Source organism: Melopsittacus undulatus, chromosome 7 (assembly GCF_012275295.1).
Source record: "Melopsittacus undulatus isolate bMelUnd1 chromosome 7, bMelUnd1.mat.Z, whole genome shotgun sequence".
Lineage (NCBI taxonomy): Eukaryota > Metazoa > Chordata > Aves > Psittaciformes > Psittaculidae > Melopsittacus > Melopsittacus undulatus.
The window spans coordinates 53,836,173-53,856,289 of record NC_047533.1 but is presented as its reverse complement, the minus strand read 5'-3'; the positions used below and the strand labels follow the sequence as shown (position 1 = coordinate 53,856,289).

The 20,117-nt window shown below is 39.5% G+C and overlaps 1 protein-coding gene across 1 annotated transcript; it reads right to left on the bottom strand.

Annotated features, from left to right (window-relative positions):
• Window positions 1–1,274: 1,274 nt before the first annotated feature.
• HADH (hydroxyacyl-CoA dehydrogenase) lies at window positions 1,275–19,892 on the bottom strand. The gene is made up of 8 exons (XM_034064738.1): window positions 19,761–19,892; window positions 15,915–16,043; window positions 14,245–14,402; window positions 10,744–10,870; window positions 7,769–7,858; window positions 6,409–6,481; window positions 2,757–2,873; window positions 1,275–1,763 (listed from the first exon to the last, which is right to left on the bottom strand). Exons 1-8 carry the CDS (start codon window positions 19,887–19,889, stop codon window positions 1,645–1,647), a joined length of 942 nt encoding a protein of 313 aa, XP_033920629.1. The 5' UTR covers window positions 19,890–19,892; the 3' UTR covers window positions 1,275–1,644.
• Window positions 19,893–20,117: the final 225 nt, after the last annotated feature.

Genomic DNA, 20,117 nt, shown 5'->3' with positions numbered 1-20,117 from the left:
TTAAGACACAGGAGCAATACATGTTCCCATTTTTAATTACTACTTAAAACAGGAGTTCTGAAGGTAACTTCACCCTACAGCACTTAAAAGTCACTAATCTGAATTACAGGCATCGACAGCCTTCAAGTGAAACAGACCTCCGATGCAGGAAGTGGACTATATTTTAGGAAACCAACTCATTTTAACAATATATTAGTAAAGGAAAGAGAATGTCTACAGTACCATTTATTTCCTTTAATCTTTCAAGACAAGCAACTCAATCAGAAAATCTGTAATTAGGAATCAGGATCCAATAAACCAACAGTTTTTACTCTCTACTTAGGTATTTTTGTGTTATTGTGTGCAAGGAAATTAACATCTGTCAGCCTCAGTTTTCTTCTATGCAATCTGAATGAGATGCTGGGGAGGGAGGAATAAGCAACTTCAGAGTTAAATATTCATAATTTCTTTACTTAAAAAATTATCTAAGCCCTCAGTTTGCAGATCCAAAATACACAATGTAAAAGAAGGCTACTACTCAGCAGAACTAGAACCTCAACCCTCATACTTGCTCTGCAGTACTTGGAGAAAGGGCAGGATTTGCAGCACTCCAGCCATGAGCAAATCCAGGCTCTGCTAAACACCAAGGAAATAAAGTTGCAAAACAGAAAGTGCCTCACAGAGTCAGACACACCTATTTGTTTACACAGCACAGACTCCAGTTTCAATCCCTGTAAGTACTGTACTATAGTAGTAGTGTAGTGAGCAAAAATGACACACAAAATGAAGACCCAGTAAATAAAGCCAATTCACAGGACTCTAGAAAGCATACAGAGGCTTTCACCAGCTTCTTAGCTTAGTCAATAAAAAACAAACCTATGTACTAGTTCTACTTCAGTACTCTGTACTACTTCAGAATAGAAACCTCTTCAGTATGTTTCTGTAGTACCAAGCAAAAAGAGGGCCCTCAATCAGTAATTGAATATTGCCAAAACTCCCAACACAAATGATGAATTCTGCTTTTGAATGCCTTATGAGGAATGTTCTGACCAGGTGACAGCCTGAAGGATCCTTAAAAACCCACTAGAGGATTTTTTAAACTTTTCTTTAAGCAATATGACCATCAAAAACATTACTGTTCAAGGCACGGTGATATACACCTACAGATTAGAACTGCACTGAATAAGAATCCTCAGAGAACAATTTACTGCCTTTCCCTGGCTACCTTTGCCAGAGTGAAAAGAGACTGCCACCCAGTGGACTGCAACCGAGTACATCAACTGCAAGCCAGGACATTCAATACAGAACTGTTGAAAATTTTATTTTTAAGAAAGTGCGGTTATTTTCAGGATTTTCCTGTCAACATAATAATGTTTCAAATACATACATTTGCTTTGCATTCTGTCCTGCACCTGGAAAATCAGCATTTGCATGAAGGCACTGTACATATAAGGCTTTTCAGAATTACAAGAAAAAAAATAATCTACCAAATTAAGCTTTTACCATAAAAATAGTTAGCTAGTGCAATCACTCAGTTCAGAGGTGGGTTATATGTTCTAAAAGCAGCTTGTGCCATCCTTGGGAAGGTTTAAACACAATTCACCTGTAATATAACAATGCTGAATAGCATACACAGATCATTCAGCACCTCTCAAGGTTTGAAGTTCATTTGTATTTGTAAAATCCTTCTCCAGTCTTCTTACCCAGCTTCTTTTCTTGTACCAGTTTATTCAGGAGTGGGCTGGGTGCAAAAAGAGGGTTGTTGGGCTCTAATGAATGCCATCCTGGTGGAAAAGAAGTGGATGAATTAGTAACAGTTCTGTTTATATGCAAAGATAATAGAGATCTGCATCTCTCTAGAAAAGTATGACAAGGTCAGAAAACTGAAGCCTTGGAACGTATTCTAGGCAATCTGAGATCTTTAAACACAGCTTTATAAAGCACAGATCAGTATTGATGATTATGAGCAAATCTGAACACATTATAATCTCCATGACTGAGGATTTCTAATACTTAAAAAAAAATTAAGGATAATTTTTAAAATATAGTTCAGTACAGGAAATAAAACAAAGCCTGTGCTGAAAATAAATTCAAGTGCAAAGAAATCCCAAGTCGAATTTCTAACCATGAAAGACATGGTCCGCCAGAATAATATAACACTACTCCACAGGGCTGGATAAAAGCAGAGGTTTCACTGAAGATGCCGTTTTTAAAGTCTCATTCTGCCTTGGAGAAAATTTAAACTGCACATTCAAAATAATACAACCATCAAGTTATGCCCAATTATGTTGGGGGTTTTCTGTTACTGTGCTAACATTCATCCACTTAACTGAAGTGAAAGGGAGATGGCATACTTGCATCTTTTAAGGCATTTACTGGGTTTCATATTAATTGAGAATGAAAACGTGTCTGGCAGAAAAAGGAGGAGTCTAAATATTTATTCTTTTTAATCAGAATTTCTTACCTCCAGTATGTGTCTCTCTTCCCACTGGTTTAGTTACATAAAGTTCCACTATTATTATTTCCCACTGGAATTTGACAAAGCTAGCAAAAACATCTCTGTTCTGTTCCCACGTGTATAGGGTGCAGGCATACAGGATAAATGCTGTACTCATACAACATTTGGAGCTGAATTCTCATTCCTTTCTCCTCAACAGTTAATGGGCTTTGGCATAAACATTCAGTTTAAACTACTTCAGAGTCAGATTTTCATTAGAACGTTAATACACAATTTAGCTAAAAAAGGAGAAAACCAGAAGAAAACAAGCATGCAGTACCATCTATAATGTATTTACTGGTATCCAACCCAACATAGTCCAGCAGTTCAAATGGACCCATGGGATAGCCAGCTCCAAGCTTCATAGCAACATCAATATCTTCCTTCGATGCATCTCCTAGAGAAAAGATTGACAGTTTGATGAACAGAGAAGACTCCGCATCTACTCGGCACCACTTATAAATAATTAAGAGGGTGTTATTTCGCCCTGGTGCAGCTCTTCACAGAAATCTCTGCACGTTTCAGAACCACAAAAATTGGAGTCAGCATACACTTGCTGCAGTATAAAGCTGAATCTCTCACAAAAAAGTAAAAGCCCTGCAGGCCCACTTTCTATTTTTCGAGCTTCCTCTTGCCTTTCAATACAGATCACTATGCTGTTGATGGAATGACAGCTACTGCACTCAACTTATCAGAAAGACCAAAGGAAGAAATGGTCCACTATGAAGATTCAAAAGTCTCTTTTAGAGGCAGCTGAACGGTGTAAGTAAGAAAAGATCTAAATTTCAGTTTCATGGGATCAGCAGCAGCTTTTGAATGATGCACGGGACAGCACTTCCCTTTCTATAAGACAGCCAGAAGGCAAGTGATACCCAGCTGACCAGCTGACAGACAAAGCAAGCATGGGGAGGGAGCAGTAGCAGCTAAGTGACATGCTTAGTTACAGCAGGTTTCCCCTGAGGATATTTATCAGCATCTGAGATGGCAGATAAGAGTGACGTATGAAGACAGGCTGAGAAAGCTGGGGCTGTTCAGCCTGGAGAAGAGAAGGCTGCGTGGAGACCTCAGAGCAGCCTTCCAGCATCTGAAGGGGGCCTGTAAGGATGCTGGGGAGGGACTCTTCATTAGGGACTGTAGTGATGGGACAAGGGGTAACAGCTTAAAACCTAACAGGGGAAGTTTAGATTGGATATAAGGAAGTTCTTTATTGTAAGGGTGGTGAGGTACTGGAATGGGTTGCCCAAGGAAGTTGTGAATGCTCCACCCCTGGCAACGTTCAAGGCCAGGCTGGACAAAGCCTTAGGTGACATGGCTTAGTGTGAGGTGTCCCTGCCCATGGCAGGGGGGTTGGAACTTGATGATCTTAAGGTCCTTTCCAACCCTAACTATTCTATGATTCTATGACCTGAAGAAACTGTGCAAGTGCAGTTAAATTTGTGAAATCCAAAATTATATATACATATATATGCATATATATATAAATCAAAATTATCAGAGATTTGTTACTTATACTTCACTCTATGCCTACAAAAATACAAATCTTGCATTGCCACATTATCACAGTTAATATTCACCTCATCCATTTGCTGGAAATGCATACTTTATACTGTCAGGAAAGCAGATGCATCTCTACTGCTTATTTTTAATACCCAGTTTGATAAAAGCACTGTACTTCTTTGCAGATTCTACAAGAAGGATGAAGTTAAACAAACCCCATAGGTACTTGTTAAGTAACTTCCATGCTTGATGCATACAGGCATTCAGGGTGTCCAAAAGCTTGGCAGACATAGCCTATGAAATTTATACACCTAAGATCAGAGAATCTCTGAAATTAATTTTCAAAATTTCTTGAAAGGCAACAGCTTCAGTGACAGCTCTGTATGAAGCAGTAATTTTTATGTATCTCCTTTTACTCTTTAGAGCTGACATTTTTCCCTTTTTTAAACCACATTTCTGAAGAACTGGGAAAATGAGCCTGACTTAATTCTAACCATTTAAATTCCCCAAATTCTGACACGCTTACATTGTCAACTCATCTGAAGGTGATGCGGAAGTACATACTTCTTATATCAACAGATTTGTCCTATTTTGTTTGTCAAACTTGGGACTTGGCCACTTGACAGTATACAGCTGTGTTACAACACAATTAAAAACAGTAAAAGGGCAAAACAGGGTAGTACCCCTAGGTCATACTAGCATCCTAGTATAAAAGAGACTTCCATATGAACTTGACTGTCTGCTTAGTTTTCCACTCATAAAAGGGCAGTACATTACACCATCCATTAATATTTATAGTATGTCACCTGTTTAAATCACTGTTAATATATTAAAGGTATTTTGCCTGTGCAAAAGTGCACATTTAAGCCAAGGAGAATCTGTAGAAATAAAGACTCAAGGACTGACCCAATAAAACAGTATTTCAGTGGCTGATGTTGCCAGGAAAGAGATCCTATATCTTACTAATGTAGATGACAAACTGGCTCATGTGTCTACTCTGAGAATTAACACAAAGGATATGATAAAAATTTAACCTGATTCAATGGAAAATAAGAATTAGAAGACAGCCATCAGGCTTATGAAAACATTATCCAGCTTTTTATTTCATTTGAGTTAAAAATTCATAAATGTACTTTAACAAATCTGGAAATACCATACCGATGAACAAAATACAAACAGAATAAAGATTAAATCAAAATATTGTTTTGCTTCTGCAGAAAAGTCAATTTTAACACACAGTCCCAGTTACTTTTTTTCTTCTACATTTAATTAAAAGTTCTACTATCTCCTGAAATATGTACAATGATATATGTCACTTAACAAAAGCACCTCTTCTACACACACTGGAACACCTACACACTTTACTTAAAATTGTGACTTTTCCTAAAAGAATAATGACCCCTCAAATCCATGCCTTTCAAGTCACTAAATTTGATCTTTTCTCTTTTTGACATGTAATTAGGTATATCTGTTGATGGATAAACAAGTAGTGTTGATTTGTATTTTTTTTTTCCTGGAGATCAAACCATCCCTTCCATGTGCTATAAGAGATTTTTAATACTTAACATTTAAAGCATATTTTGGGGAATCCTCATAATGGAGTGCTTTCATCTGTAAGAAAAGCAGACTTCAAAACCAAAATGTTTCAAATGCAATTTTTAGTGGCACAGAACTATGAGAAGAGCACTTTAAATAAAAGTAATTACACTCCGTAATTTCCTCTTTATCCACTAAATTACTGGCTTGATTCTTTTTCAAAACAACTATCAATGCTTTGAAAAATTTAGTGGTTATTTAAGGATTTTTGATTATTTCTACCTACCCTCAGTATCAAAGTAAAAGAGACCTGGAGTGAGATGGGAGTTCCTAAAGAACCTATATCTAAACAAAGACACAGAAGAGAAACAGGATGTTTTACGTGGCAATAGATTAACCCAAACATTTGCATACTGGTACCAGTGTGACACTATTTACCTCACCTATAAATAGGTGTTTTATTTCACAAGTCAAAGGTAAGTGAATTCAGGAGAACTTTTCTAATTGTCCCATTTGAACATTATGTCCATTATGGGATTTTCAATCATCCTCATTAACATCTTTAAGGATGAAGAGAGGGAGGTTCTAATTAGTTGGCAGAGAATATTTTTGCAATGGTACTACACTCACCTTGTCATCTCCAAACCAGAAACATTTTCCACCACCAGAAATTTCACACACAAGTAACTAGTACCTTCTGACTCTGCACACATTGATATTTCAAAGTGCAGAGAAAGTCTTTCTAATTACACATATTGGCTCATATTTGATGTTCACTGTTCACTTCCAGCCGTTAAGGTCTGACAGTTTTGAGGGAATCGCAAGGCTTTTCTGAAGGGATATAACATTTCACAGTGCTGCATATAAACATTCCCTTAAGTCAATATCCCAGCAAGTACCTCTCTCAAAAAGTCTAACAGCTTCCATCATATATGGCACCAACAGACGGTTCACAATAAACCCTGGAGTATCCTATGGAAAGAAAAGAAAAAGGATTCTAAATAAACATTCTTTACCAGTACTACACTCAAAAGCTACATAACAAGTCAAAAAAGTAGATGAAGAGACTTATTGAATCATCAACTTCTGGTACTCTCTAAATTGTATTTTTCATCCGATTTATCTGCTCAGTATTAAAAGACAAGAGATGAACTTTAAAAACAAGGAATGGCATATAAACATTCATCATGACTGAGAACAATAAGACTACTGCAAGCCCAACTCGATCTTTATGTGGCCATTTGGCAAATGCCTTTTCTTTAGCAAAATTCTGCTGATACAATTTCCTGAAGGATACAAGAAGAGAAGTTCTTTAACACTTGTGTGTTCATTACCAGAAACGCTTCTGGCTAAAGGCTACTTCTCCGCCACTGCTCACTGGCAAACAACGCTTTTGAAAGTTAGGATCATTTCAATAGCAAACACCAGTGGTATCAATGAAAAGATAAAGATAAATGCTGTCAGAAGGTAACCAACTGATACAGAACTTCTTGTACACAAGCTTTAATAAAAATCCAAAATACAAAGAAGTGAGAAAATGTTTTGCAAATTTGTAACAATAATTCACCATATATTCTGCACATCACATACTGCAAAGCTGTGACAGAAATGGGAAAAAAAGTCAACCAAGGCCACAGAGCAATTTAGCAGTAGAGCCTGAATTAGAATCCAGCATCCAGATGCTGAATCTGGTAACTACCAGATTGCAGGCCCTTCTTTTTATGACCAAATGTCTCCTGGGGGCTGTGAAATGCAAGGCAATAGCTTGCCTAAAGCTACCCAGCCCATAACTTAATGGATTTGGAAGAAGAAAGCTGCAAAGCAGTGAAGATTAATATGGGTCTAGTTACTGCAGTCTTAAGAAAAACTTGCAGTGAGCAGCACACACCACGGAAGATTCATCCAGCTGCCTTATAGTACAAGAGGTAGCAGTTTTGTCTCTAGCATGGCTAAAGATGAACTCCTGCTTAAGCTCCCCAGCCCAGGCTTCTGCAGGACTGGAAAAGAAAAAACCAAAAACTCTAGCTCTGATATTTGTGAGTTTTGCTACTCTATACAGGATGTCAAGAGTCACTCCACTTTGAGAAATATATAGTAAATGTGGGTGTTTGGCCAAAATCCTTTTAATAGTGAAGAGAAACTGGACAAAAAGCAGCCTGGAAAATCTTACAAAGTGCTCTTATATTTAACTAAGACCTACCACTTCAGAGGTTTTCAAGAACAGATCTTCTGAACATTATACAGTTAAATTGTACTCACCTTACAACTGACAGGACTCTTTCCTACTGCTTTACTGAAATCCACAAGTGACTCAAAAGTCTTCTGGCTGGTCATTGGAGTCTTAATGACCTGGGCAGAGGGAAGGTAAGGAGAGCATAAGCACATCTATGAGCAGAATTTCTCCCATTTCCCAGTACAGCAATGATTAAGCTGTAATCCAGAATACTATTGCAGAAATTCACAAAACATTTGTTTTGCAAAAAAAACCCCCGATTTCAGTGGATATATAGGTGTAATAGACACAGAAATCTATTTTAAAGACAGATACAACATTTTGCACATTTTGAAATTATGGTTTTATTTAAGACACTTTCCTACTATGGATGGTAAAAGAGAAAATCCTTACATACAACAAGTATGATAAAATAACTTTAAGAGCTACATAGTCTGTTCTCTTGGGAAACACAACAGCACCACTCTAGAGAACCACATTAACAGACATAGCTCCTGATATAAAGGGTTGTGTAACATCTACACTGTGCTCAATGTAAACATGATGCAGATATTTAATTTTAAAGAAAATTTTAAATCTATTTTCAAATTTGTGACAGCCTCTTAGCTTCGAGTAGTATGTTCCCATGTTGATCTTCTTCACAACTGAATCTGTCATCACATGTGGTATTTTCTAAACTTCACTGGAGTTGGGATGCCTGAAATAATTTATTAGAGACCTACCCTCCACTCCCCTCACCCTCCCCCCAACAAAAAAAAAGAAAAAAAGACTTGCACAAGCTGAACTAGTTGTCATGTTTCTGTTGAAACTGAACTCCATGTGCACCAACTGAAAACTGCTACACATGAGCAGTTAAGGCTGACATCCTTGTTCATACCATTAAGTCACACAGAGATTCTGTCCCTCTTACCGAAGCAAGGCCACGACAAAAACAGGCTGTTAGAACTGAGGAAGAGGCTTGTTTCTCATCAGAAAAAAAAAAAACCACAAGTGTTCTTTTACTTTGATATTAGACTAAAATATCTGAGATTCTTACACAAGACTGCAACAGTTTCAAGAATGAATTTTTAATATGTACTTTAGAATTTTGAATCCTTAGCACTATCTTTTTGGATTATTAGAAAAAGAAATCCTCTCAAAGCTGTGTGCTTCTAAGCATGAGACCAATAATCTGTGAAAAGAGCAGATAAGACTCAAACGCACTGTACATTTGTCACCCACGAAGGACGGATTTCATGACAGATGACTGGCAATTTCAGTAATGTATTTTGTAGTTTTGGTGATTCTCTTGATTTCCCCCCAGTTATTTCAAACCAAAACATCTGTTTTACATAGCAAATACTGCTCTGCAGTGTCTGTCAATGTCAATCGTGATCTACAGTAGTAGACAGGAAACAAAAGCAAAGCTTTAAAAAATTTACCTATTAATACTGGAACCATTCAAGATCAAGTCAATGGAAGCAGAGCTTCTGTGTTTTAAAGCTCTTAAATACTACTCATCAACTGGAGTCACACTGGGGTAGAATGTTCACAAGTCAGGTGAAAAAAAATACAAATTATAAAGACTAACCACAGCAGTCTCTTGTTTCGGTATTTTACAAATTCTCAGTTTCAGTATTTTACAATGATAGATATCTTCAGTATTATTCAAGTATCACAGAGGCTTAGGTTGTATTTCTAAAGACTATGATTTGGTTTAGGTTTGAGACAGGGCACAGAACATTTCCTCCACAGAAATAGATTACTGCCAACAAGTAGATCTTAACACAGAAATCAGTAAAGCCTATGTTAGCCTAAGGAATTTCTGGTAAAGACCTTTGTTGTCTCTGACACACCTGTAATACTCTTCTCTTTTCTTCTTACACCATCTCCCCAGAGCATTTAGTCACAAAATATAGGATGCAATATTAAATTTAAAAACCAATCCACGTGGGTACAGAGTCAGTGACAGAGAATTTGCAAGTGTCTGAGCCTTCACTGGACAACACCACTCTGAATCAAATTTGTTCATTTCAGCCAAAAGTTTCAAACAGTTCAAAAGGGGACAGAAGAGAATTAGACGTTCAAAGACACAGAGCAAGCAGCTGTGTCATATGTATTTTGATGGGAAACAAGCAAAAAATATAATAAAGTGAATCTCAGGAGTTCAAAAAGCAGACACAACATATTTGAAGCTCTTCTCACCAAAGCAATACTAGAACTAACCACTCATGGGACAGAGGAAAAAGTTTTACAGCATTTAATGGTATGAAATAAGCAAAACTTTGGGGCAGAGTAGCCAAAATAAAAAGTTTATTTTCACTTAAGAGCTTAAGATCTAGCTGATCAAGGTCAGGGGTCACAGGGGAAGGTAAGAAAAAGGAGATGAGAGACCTGTCTTTTTCTTTTTGCAATGTGAACTTTACTCTGGAGACTTAGATAAACTCTTCTATCAGATGATTTCTTACTCTGCTCTGCAATATTATTAGAAACTGCATGACGTAGCCAAAGAGAGTATGTTCAGAAAAGACATCTGGAGAATTACGTGAAAACTTCTTTTTACACTTCCTTAAAGGCTGGGAAATAATGCAATACTTTCAGACTAATCATCTGGAACATTGAAACAAACATGACTGTTTCATAAGCCACAAGGCAGTAAGATTTCATCTTATTTTGTATCAATGCCTACACTGGTAGCAATCAAATTCCTGTGTCAGTCATCGGATGATTTTGTTTAAGCTTTCAGTAGTTCTTATTAATCAGCTTGCCTGCTTGCTTGAAATGATCACTATAAACAGCACCTGTCTTGGCAGGTCAGTGGAGAACTTTGGAGCCTCGAGACTGAAAGAGTTTCCTCTGTCTCTTTAACCTGCCCCTCAACAGAGAATGCACCAACCCTTATCAGTAACAGCAGCTTGTTCAGCAAACTGAGATCTGCTCTTTCATTCAACTGAATTCTCAGTGGTGACAACTGCACTGCTGTAACACAGTGGTTATGATGATTACATTACAAGATGCCTACCTCCACAAGCTTCATCATAGGCACAGGATTGAAGAAATGGAGACCACCAAATCGGTCCTGCCTGGTGGTTGAGTTAGCCAACTGTGTGATTTGCAAGGATGAAGTGTTGCTTGCAAATATTGTATGCCTGGGAAAAAAGAAACATATGGATTGTGTAAATGATTACTATTTTCCTGTCAGCAGAAGACTGGTGCACTAAACATAAGTAGACATCCATTGGCCAACCATCCACAGTATTCTCAGAAATATCCCTGCAGATTATCACCATTCTTTTTCTGAGATAGAAATAATAGCAATGATGAAATAACTGCTGGGAGGGGTGCACGAGTTTCTGACTTCTGAGTAAGCGTGTTGAATATTGATATTAAGTGATGGGAAAAAAAAAAGACTCCAAGTAGAAAATTTTTAGCTTCTAAAATCTATTCCACTTAATTTCTAAGCAAACCTAGAAACCTAAGGGTATTTTTTACTGTGAATCATTTACATATCTATGGAAGCCCAATCATTTGCAATGTCAAAAATGCACTTCGGAGCGTTAAGAAAAATTTTGATTCTTTTTTTTTTTTACAATGATCACTGGCAGATGTGATAAGCAAACTTACCACGAGAGCAAAGAGTAGATGGAAAACAAAAAACAGAGAAAAGGTAAAACCTGCCATGCATAGGTCACTGCAAAGGATACACTAACACAAGAATTTTAAGAAATATGAGGTCCTTTTACAGATTAAAAAAAATCCAGATTTCCATTTTTTTATTATGTTTTCTCAGTTTCTGAGCATGTATTACAGAGAAGGAAATAAAACAAAAACCCTGAAAATTTCTATTTACACTTCTTACAAATATTCTTTTGTTATTGTTCCACCGTAAATTAAGCCTTACGTTGTTCTGAGTTGAGATACTAAAAAGAGTATTATGCACCTCATAGTTTCGGCCTCTGGAGATCAATGCATCCAAAAGACACTTACCTTCACTAAAAACCTGCCTCTTCACTAAAAACCTGCCACTGTACACGAAGAATTCAAATATTCATGTAAAAATTCAGCATGTTGATCTGTTTGTATCTGGGTTCACTTAAAATAATTGTCTCAGCATCACTTCTGCAGGTGAATACTGTAGCCTCACATAACAAAAAGACTTGGGGGAAAAAAAGCATTAGATCTGTATTGTGTACAAGGACATTTTATTTACACTTTCTGCTTAAATCACTGTTAATATATTAAAGGTATTTTGCCTATGCAAACTCAAATTGAGTTTAAAATAGAATTTACATGCCTCTGTGACTTAGAACCACACAATCCCTGGTTCAGGTCACAGCAGAGCTGGAATGCATTTGAAAGCAACAGCACTAGTGAAGCCTCAGTGATGCTTTCCCAGGCATCAGTATGCTTTCTCTTGGTGACATCTAGCGGGTCAGGGAACAGCATTAAAAACAGAATCACACACAAGAGAAATACACCATTTCAATAAAACCTACCCTTACAGCCCAGCTGTTATACAGTTGTAGTGGGAACACTGAACACTTCTTTCGCAACGCTCAGAACACTGATTTTTAACACAATGAACAGTTGAAAACCACTGTCAGTACCTAGCTGAGTTCCTATGTCTACAAATAAATCCTAGACTGAGATATGTTGATGGGTATTCCCACCACTCAGAAAGTAGGTAGAGAAGAGCTCTTAAAGTGGATACCCCCAGATTCTTTTGCCATGTTCATTATGATGCTGTTTGGAAAATGGCTGTGGTGTTTAAATGCCTAAAGGCAATAAAGAATGTGGGGATAGTCTACAAAAACCCTAGTCTGACCTTTTCAAGATGGAAAGGTGAAACTGACTCAATTCAAAAAGAAAACAAAACTGAAGAGTGGGCAACCATACTGTATCACCTGCTCTGAAGATGCTGACCATGTAACTCAGTAACAGTTACCATACTGGGAGGATGAGTGTAACATTGAGTGTGTAATATAACATACACAAGCAATATTGCAAAGCTCCAGAAACATAAACCAGCATGCTCTCAAACTGATAGCATCCAAGAAACAGCACACACCATTCCACCTGGACAGTTATTCTTTTCTTTATCTTCCGTGTAAGATACCTCCATGTTTATCACCATTTCCAATTCTCCTCTTAAAAGAGAAGGCTTCTTGTCTAATGTCCTTTTCTCCAACCCTGCAAAATCATGACTTTTGCCACAGGAAGGCACATTAATCTGAACATCTCCCAATATCTTTTAACACTCTTGTAATGTAAAATTTCATGTTTCAAGGCAGCTATGCTTGCTGAGCTGAGCTTACAAAATATAGTTCTAGATGTTCCAAATAAACATATTATTAAAGGAGGCTCCAAGTCCCTGTGCCACTTTTCCCTGCTGACTGGTTTTAGACAGTTTGCCATTTAGTACACTCAGATTTGCTCATTAGCTTTCTCTGCTGAGTGTCAGCAAAGACTGTGGTCTGTTTTCTCAAAATAAGCACAATCTATCATGACAAGGTACCATGACAATTGCTGAAGGCAGCTACTTAACATCTGTCTGCCAGACCAAGGGTAATGGCAAGTTACCCTGTGCTCAGTGCACAACTGTTTGTGATCCTTTATTGTTTTCAGAAGTACCAGGTCATTTAGATAACTAACAATATGAGACAGCCTAAAAATCTCCCCAGGCTGATGTCAACTTAATGGTAACATATTTAAGGTGCAACCTGTCTAGTTCTTTAGTCAGACAGTCTAAAATGCCTCTAGCCTATATCCCCAGATTTAGCTGTACTGGTTAAAACCTCCACCTGCAAGCAGTCAAGGTCTTGTGATCCTGAGTCATTCGTTACAAGGATCAGCTTTTGCATGATCAGCTTAACAGCATTTTGGGTTTGGAGACAATTCAAGGGTAACTTCCAGCAGTTATCAAATATAGTTCAAAGAAAGTTGCAGAGACTGTAAGTAACTGAACAACTGCATGCTAAGAAGTTATTTACACTTTTACCTCAAACACAAGAGCAATGACCTATTTCCAAACTCTTGTAATAAGAGTAAACTTAAGCCACTGCTGAGCTGACTGTATGGATAAGAGGCTGAGATTTCTTGAAACTTGCTCATGCCAGGCATACTGAAAGCAAGTACCTTATCATCCTAACTTCCTATTTAATTATGGGATTTAACCATAGCCCATATGTACCAGGACAAGCTTATTCTACTGTTGTGTATTTGTGTTTGGATTTAGATTTGAACTTGTGAGTTAGATGGACAAGCTTTATGACTAAACATACCTGAAACCACATCAAAGGAAGCAATGCAACAATTAAATGAACTGAAAGCAGCTGAAAGCATTTGTAACATACGCACCTGGCACAACTGTTACATATCACACCACAGTCTGAAGTTAGTCTATGGGAGAAAAACTCCTGCTATAAAAAAAGCAGCTAAGAAAATGGAGAACTAACAGTGTGAGATTAAAAATAGGAGATACAAAGATCTAAGTTTCAAAATGTAACAGGAAAAATACACATACTCTGGAGCAAACTTATCCAGCTGCTTGAAGAGTTCATTTTTAATTTCCTGGTTCTCGACAATAGCTTCTATCACCAAATCCGTGCTGTGGACCACTGCTACTGCATCTGTGCTTGTTGTGAGGTTCTTTAAGGTCTTCTCAATGAACTCAGCACCAGCCTGAAACATTTCCAAGTCGGAATGTCTGGTTACAATTATTCAACTTATTTTCACGTGAAAACCCCTTTATATGCTCTGAAGTTTTTTTGAGCCCTGAAAAACTGAGGCAGTCTCCCACATGTCCAAGTCAGTGAGAAAGTTCTGTTCACTGACAAAACTTTCCTAGCCAATCAAATTTCCTAGCAATCAAATTGCTTTGAAGCAAATAAGAGACCTTTGACTTCGCTCTTTTAGGAAGACTATTTTCTGCAGTCCAATCTTCAGCATAAGAGTTTGAATTAACAATTGGTTGGTCAATCAGTAGTTACTAAGGCAGCCTGGACTCACCCTCCATAAAGAGGAATTCTTCCAGTTTCAAACCTTTGCATTTTTTTCCTTCAGTGATTATCTTGTTTCACTCCTATGAACAGATTACGCTCTAGTTCATGAACACTCCAGGAAAAGACCTACATTCACTACAGTTTCAGTGCAAATGTGGGAAAAAATAATCTGTTTTCTGACTAGTAAATCTGCCGATCACTGACATGCTTGTGAGGACAAAAATTAAAAATATGCAATTTATGCAATTAAGCATGTATCATTAGAAGGACTTTCAAGAATTTGACCAAAGAGTAAATGGAGACACAGTGCAATTAAAAAATGTACCTGCACTCTAGAATATAATGTCATATATAAAATGCAAGAATTATGTGAACAATTTTATTTTGGATTAAAAGACTCCACATAATTATGTATGTATGCTCTGGCTATCCTGATATTACTACAATTTTTCTTCTGTAGTTCCTCATGCAAACAAGCCCTTTTAAAATTCTTTTGCCTGCTGTATCATTCATGCTGGTAATCATCAAGCCAGTATATAATATATACATTAATACGTATCAAAGAAAGAACTGAATATGTTGTGGAATTTAGAGAAGCAAGCACAGCAACAAATAGCCTTTACGATATAAATATAGGTGCACCAACTGCTTCACAGTAACTTACAGTATGTAAATCTTACTCAATAATGTGCATGCACCATATCTAATTCATGTTACTCCACAGCAGTTAAACTTGCACTATCATTTACTTTGTAGTATTCTGTATCCAAGTCTTGCGGCACAGGAGAAAGTCTTTTTACTAACCTATTAAAACACTTTTGTTACTATTCACTGTTGGACAAATTGGTACATCCCCAACATAAGTACTCAAAGGTATCTTGCCACTAAATTAGGATTAATAAGTTGGCAACATTTCCCATTTAGCATCTGCTACAAAGGTCGCCAAGTTGTTTTAAAACTTGATCTCAAGGCTGAAGTCTACAAAGGAAAGAAAGTAAGGTAAGACATCTTTCTACCTCCTTGAATCAGAAACAGAAAACCGAAGTTCTTCAGCACACTGGAAACAGCTTTCTTTTTAAACCAGTATGTTAACATGCTCTATAATGCATAACTGCAAAAAATCTCAGAACTTCAGTATGGTAGCTTTTATTCTTCAAAGTTTTCCCAGAGGAATAAAGAAGACAATGTCAACCTCAGGCTTATCCGCAAACTTCTTCTTTGTCACTCTCTTCAAACTCTCTTCAATTCCTTTTGTAGATTTCTTAAGGATTTCCTCTGACTGGTCAACTAACACCACAGTGTGACCACTGGCTGCTGCAACCTGAAAGATAAAAGTATCATCAGTATCATAAAACCACCAATCATACTGACTTGTGTTTGGGCAGGCAACACATTAGGCAATGATTTAGGCAAAACAGAGCTAAAGAACATTGAATTAAGACTTAATGCAATTTACTAAAAAAAAAATCACAAAACCCCACACACAGTTGGAGCAGAGGGGAAGAGATAAAGGTCTCGGTTTAGGAAAAAAGCAATCCAAAACGAAAAAGAAATCCATTTTTCCCCAATACAGAACAATACCTGTACACGGAGGCAGATGAATTCTGCCCCTATGGATAGAAGACAAACAGCTGTCTTGAAAAGAGCAAACAGCTTAGCTGTGATCCTTGGATCTTGGAAGGAAAAAGGGCTGTGAAGAACAAAACATGCATGCTGGTAGGGTGAGCAAGAGGCATTAGGGATGGCTAACTCTTTGTTCCTGGATCTGAGTGTAACAACTCTGCTGATTGGCCACGAGCATGTCTCAACAATATGAAGGTGACAGTGGTGCTAGGAGCAGCAGTGAAACATTTGCTACTCCAGGACTCTGCACAGACCCAAGTAGCCTGCAAACACTCCTTACTATATACTTGGCACAAACACTGGCTCAGCTACAGCACTATTGCATTGCATTTTGGGTTGGTATTCAATTAATTTCAAACACACAATGTCACTTTCTCACATTGCAACAGCCTATTAAAAATCAGCTGTTATCTGTTACTTCATTGTTCATTAATTTCTGTTTCTCTTGTTAGTTAGCCACAGCCTATCTTTGTCTTCAGAATCCTTGAACTAACAAGTTGCAATACAGCAATTGTGGAAAACAGATTAAAACATGGTTTCACTGGCTGTTTCTGAAGTCACATAACTTAGGTGCTTCTCTCCTGCAACCTTTTACTTTATATCTAACCCTGCATCTGGAGACTAAAGATTCTCCTGTGCCCACAAGACCTATTCCAACAAGCCTAGCTGAATGAAAAATAGAGAGCTATCTCCTGAAGAAAAGCATGGTGCTTTTCTCATACAAGTTGCCTCAGTAATCCATCAAATAAAGAAATGCCAGACTGCTTCTGGACAGCAGCAGTACACCTTTAACATGGCAGCCTGCATGTCTTTATCCATCTTTTGTTGTTGTTATTTTATTTTCACTATAGTTATTTCATCAAAACAAGTGAATCATAAAAGAAAACAACATTTAAACCAAGCTTGGACTTGTACTCCTAACACTTCATCTGCTGCTGATTATTTGCAATAGTAAAGCAAGACCCTCTACTCTTCAGGAAAAAAAAATCAATACCAAACACATTTATAACAGATCCTTCACTGATTATCAACCTACAACTACACCAGCACTGAGCAGCTGACAAAAAAAAATCCTAGAAAAATTAACATCTCCCTTTTCCCATCTCATTTGTACCATATTTACACGGATAAGAAGAAGAAAAATGGCAAAGGGTCATATCATCTCCTTGTAATTTACACACGCTCGCTCACTCTACTATGAAATGACCTGAAGAATACTAAGTAACAAAAGAGCGTTGGGGAGTCAATTAATGCTTTTTTGATACAGAAGTGCTTCTGTATCAGAAATTATAAGCCCCTGGGTTTCAGCCATACATTTTAGCAGAGGTTAGCTTTTCCTGACATTATGAGAAAGAAAGTAAAGAGGAGGGACAACTCCTTACATGTTCTAAAAAGGAAGAAAAGCTTTAGTAACTGTGTATGGAGGAGACCCCACTCAGTGTTTTAATCATCTCTGCTTTGAGGTAATTTCAGATTGATACATCGGAGGCAGATGGTCAGCAAAATCACGCCTGGTCCTTAACAGTGGTAGAAGATTGTGAGCTCTGTTAGAGGCAAATACCAGACATGCTTCCCTGGACAAGCCACTCTTGTGTGCAGATTATGCAGATGAGTTTACTTTTCCTGCAGAATTATAACCTTTGCATAGCGTGCATCTGCCTCAAATCTTTCATATTTCTCCACAGAATCTTTCTCAAAAGTTGTTCTTTGGTTGTTCCCTCAGTGGAAACCTCATGTTCCAGTATCAAGATACAGAGCAGACGTTTCACCACACAAGTTAATAAACAACTAGCTAATTCCTTAGCAAAAAAACCAGAAATAGCCCCTGCATTCCTACTGCCAGGAATGTGAGCAATCTTCAGTCCCGAGAAGGAAAACTGTTAATTCATTAAAATGGAGAACTACTATCTATGAACTCCAACCTCACTATCTGATTCCACTTGTGGATGCCTTCATCCTCCAGTCATTCTTTGCAAAGTTTGTGAGCTACCCTGGTATCTTGGGGAACACCGTCTTTCTGTGAAGTAGACAAATCTTAAATCACTGACAGGACCATTCCGTCTTCTGCCCCAAACTATCAAGTTAAAGATGAGCTTGAAAGCCAAAGGCCTGAGATTAAGCACTGGGAAAGTAAATCCTATGTAAATATTAACCACTTCATAACTCTGCAGATGACTGAGAGCTAAATGTCTATTTTAGATGCTGTATTCTACTTTAATAACTTGTAAAATGTCACTTGATCTGTTCCCTTGGCAAGTCAGAAGCTTCCTGGACCAGTATTTTCCAAACGTTATTACACACTGCCTGGTTTATAAGTAGTCCACATGTTGTCTTAAGAACCACCTTAAACGATTTATAGCATTGACCTTGGTTCTACTTACCCACCTGTCTGACCTGAAGACATGTGGATTAGCAAGAGAACAGAAAACCTGAAGGTTGCTCAACCGGACAGCAGGGGTGCAGCAGTACTTTCTACCCCCTGAAGCAGCAGTAAACCCCAGATTCACACAAGTCTGCAAACAGGGCAGCCTGGGCACGTCCCTCCACATCCCCAGCGGCACTCATGCTTGTGGTGTGATGAGCACACGCTGGCTCCCCAACATGCCTTGCAAAAGGGAGGCTGATGGGGTGAAACCCACCACACACTTCAGCTGGTTCGTGGGCCAGGGTCATGGTCAGGTGTTGCTGCTCGCACGTACAGCTCTCTAGTGCAAGAGCAGCCACCATTTCTCACACAAACACAGCACAGAATCACAGAATGATTTCGGCTGGAAGGGACCTTAAGATCACCGAGTTCCTACCCCCTGCTACGGGCAGGGACACCTTCCACTAGACCAGGTTGCTCAAAGCTCGGTCCAGGCTGGCCCTGCACACTGCCAGGGACGGACGCATGAAATGACTTTCGCACGAACTGTAATAAACTCGGGGAAGCGCTATTTTGTTGTCGTTGTTTCATCCTAAACACGGCTCTCTCCTCACAACTCGGAGCGGCGCCTCGACCCGTGTAGGTCGTCGGCAAGGCCGGGCAGGCAGCTGGCCCCGGCACGTGACGCCCCGCGGCCTCGAGCTGCTGCTCTGCCTGCCGGGCACCCCGCTCCCGTCCGCGGCCGGCTACAGCCACACACCCCGCCCGGCCCGGCTCGGCTCGGCTCCCTCACTAGAAACCACGAAGCGAAGGGGACGCGGGAGCAGGAGCACTGCGCGGCTGGAGCCGGGGCTCTCCCTGCCCGGAAAAGGGTCCCCGCTGGCAGCAGAGACAGCGGCAGAGCCGTCCCCGCCTCCCCCGGCCAGCCCCCAGCGAACCGTGAGGGTCCCTCCCGCTGCACCCGCCGAGTAACGGCCGCCCTGCAGCCGCCATGGCGCAGCCGCCGCCTCCCCTCACCGCTGTCCCGCCGCCGGGCCGGGCCGCACTCACCTGGGCGATGCCGGCGCCCATGAGGCCGCCGCCGATGACCGTCACATGCTTGACGATCAGCTTCTTGGCGGCCGCCGTGGCGGCGGCGGAGGAAGCGGCGCGCACGAAGTGGCGGGTGGCGAAGGCCATGGCGACGGCGCGCAGCTCGGATCACTGGGCGAGAGGCCGGGGCGGGAGGGGCGAGCGGGGCGCTCCGCCCCGGGGAGCGGTGCAGGCGGCCGTCCCGAGCCCGGCTGGAGGCCTTCGCCTCCGCTGCTAGTGGTTGCTGAAGAGGAACCGAGTAGCAGCGCGGAGGTGAGCATCGCAGCTGAAGTCCCTGCGAGTGCTGGGCTGGTGCTTGGGCAGCGGCAGGGCTGG

What these genes read in the sequence shown, in the direction of transcription:
- HADH (XM_034064738.1), bottom strand. Translation starts at nt 19,889, where the DNA reads ATGGCCTTCGCCACCCGCCACTTCGTGCGCGCCGCTTCCTCCGCCGCC. An exon ending in AGTTTGCGGATAAGCCTGAG is followed by an intron (nt 14,403 to 15,914) that starts GTTGACATTGTC and finishes GAAATGTTTCAG; the next exon opens with GCTGGTGCTGAGTTCATTGA. An exon ending in CTATGATGAAGCTTGTGGAG is followed by an intron (nt 7,859 to 10,743) that starts GTAGGCATCTTG and finishes CCCTCTGCCCAG; the next exon opens with GTCATTAAGACTCCAATGAC.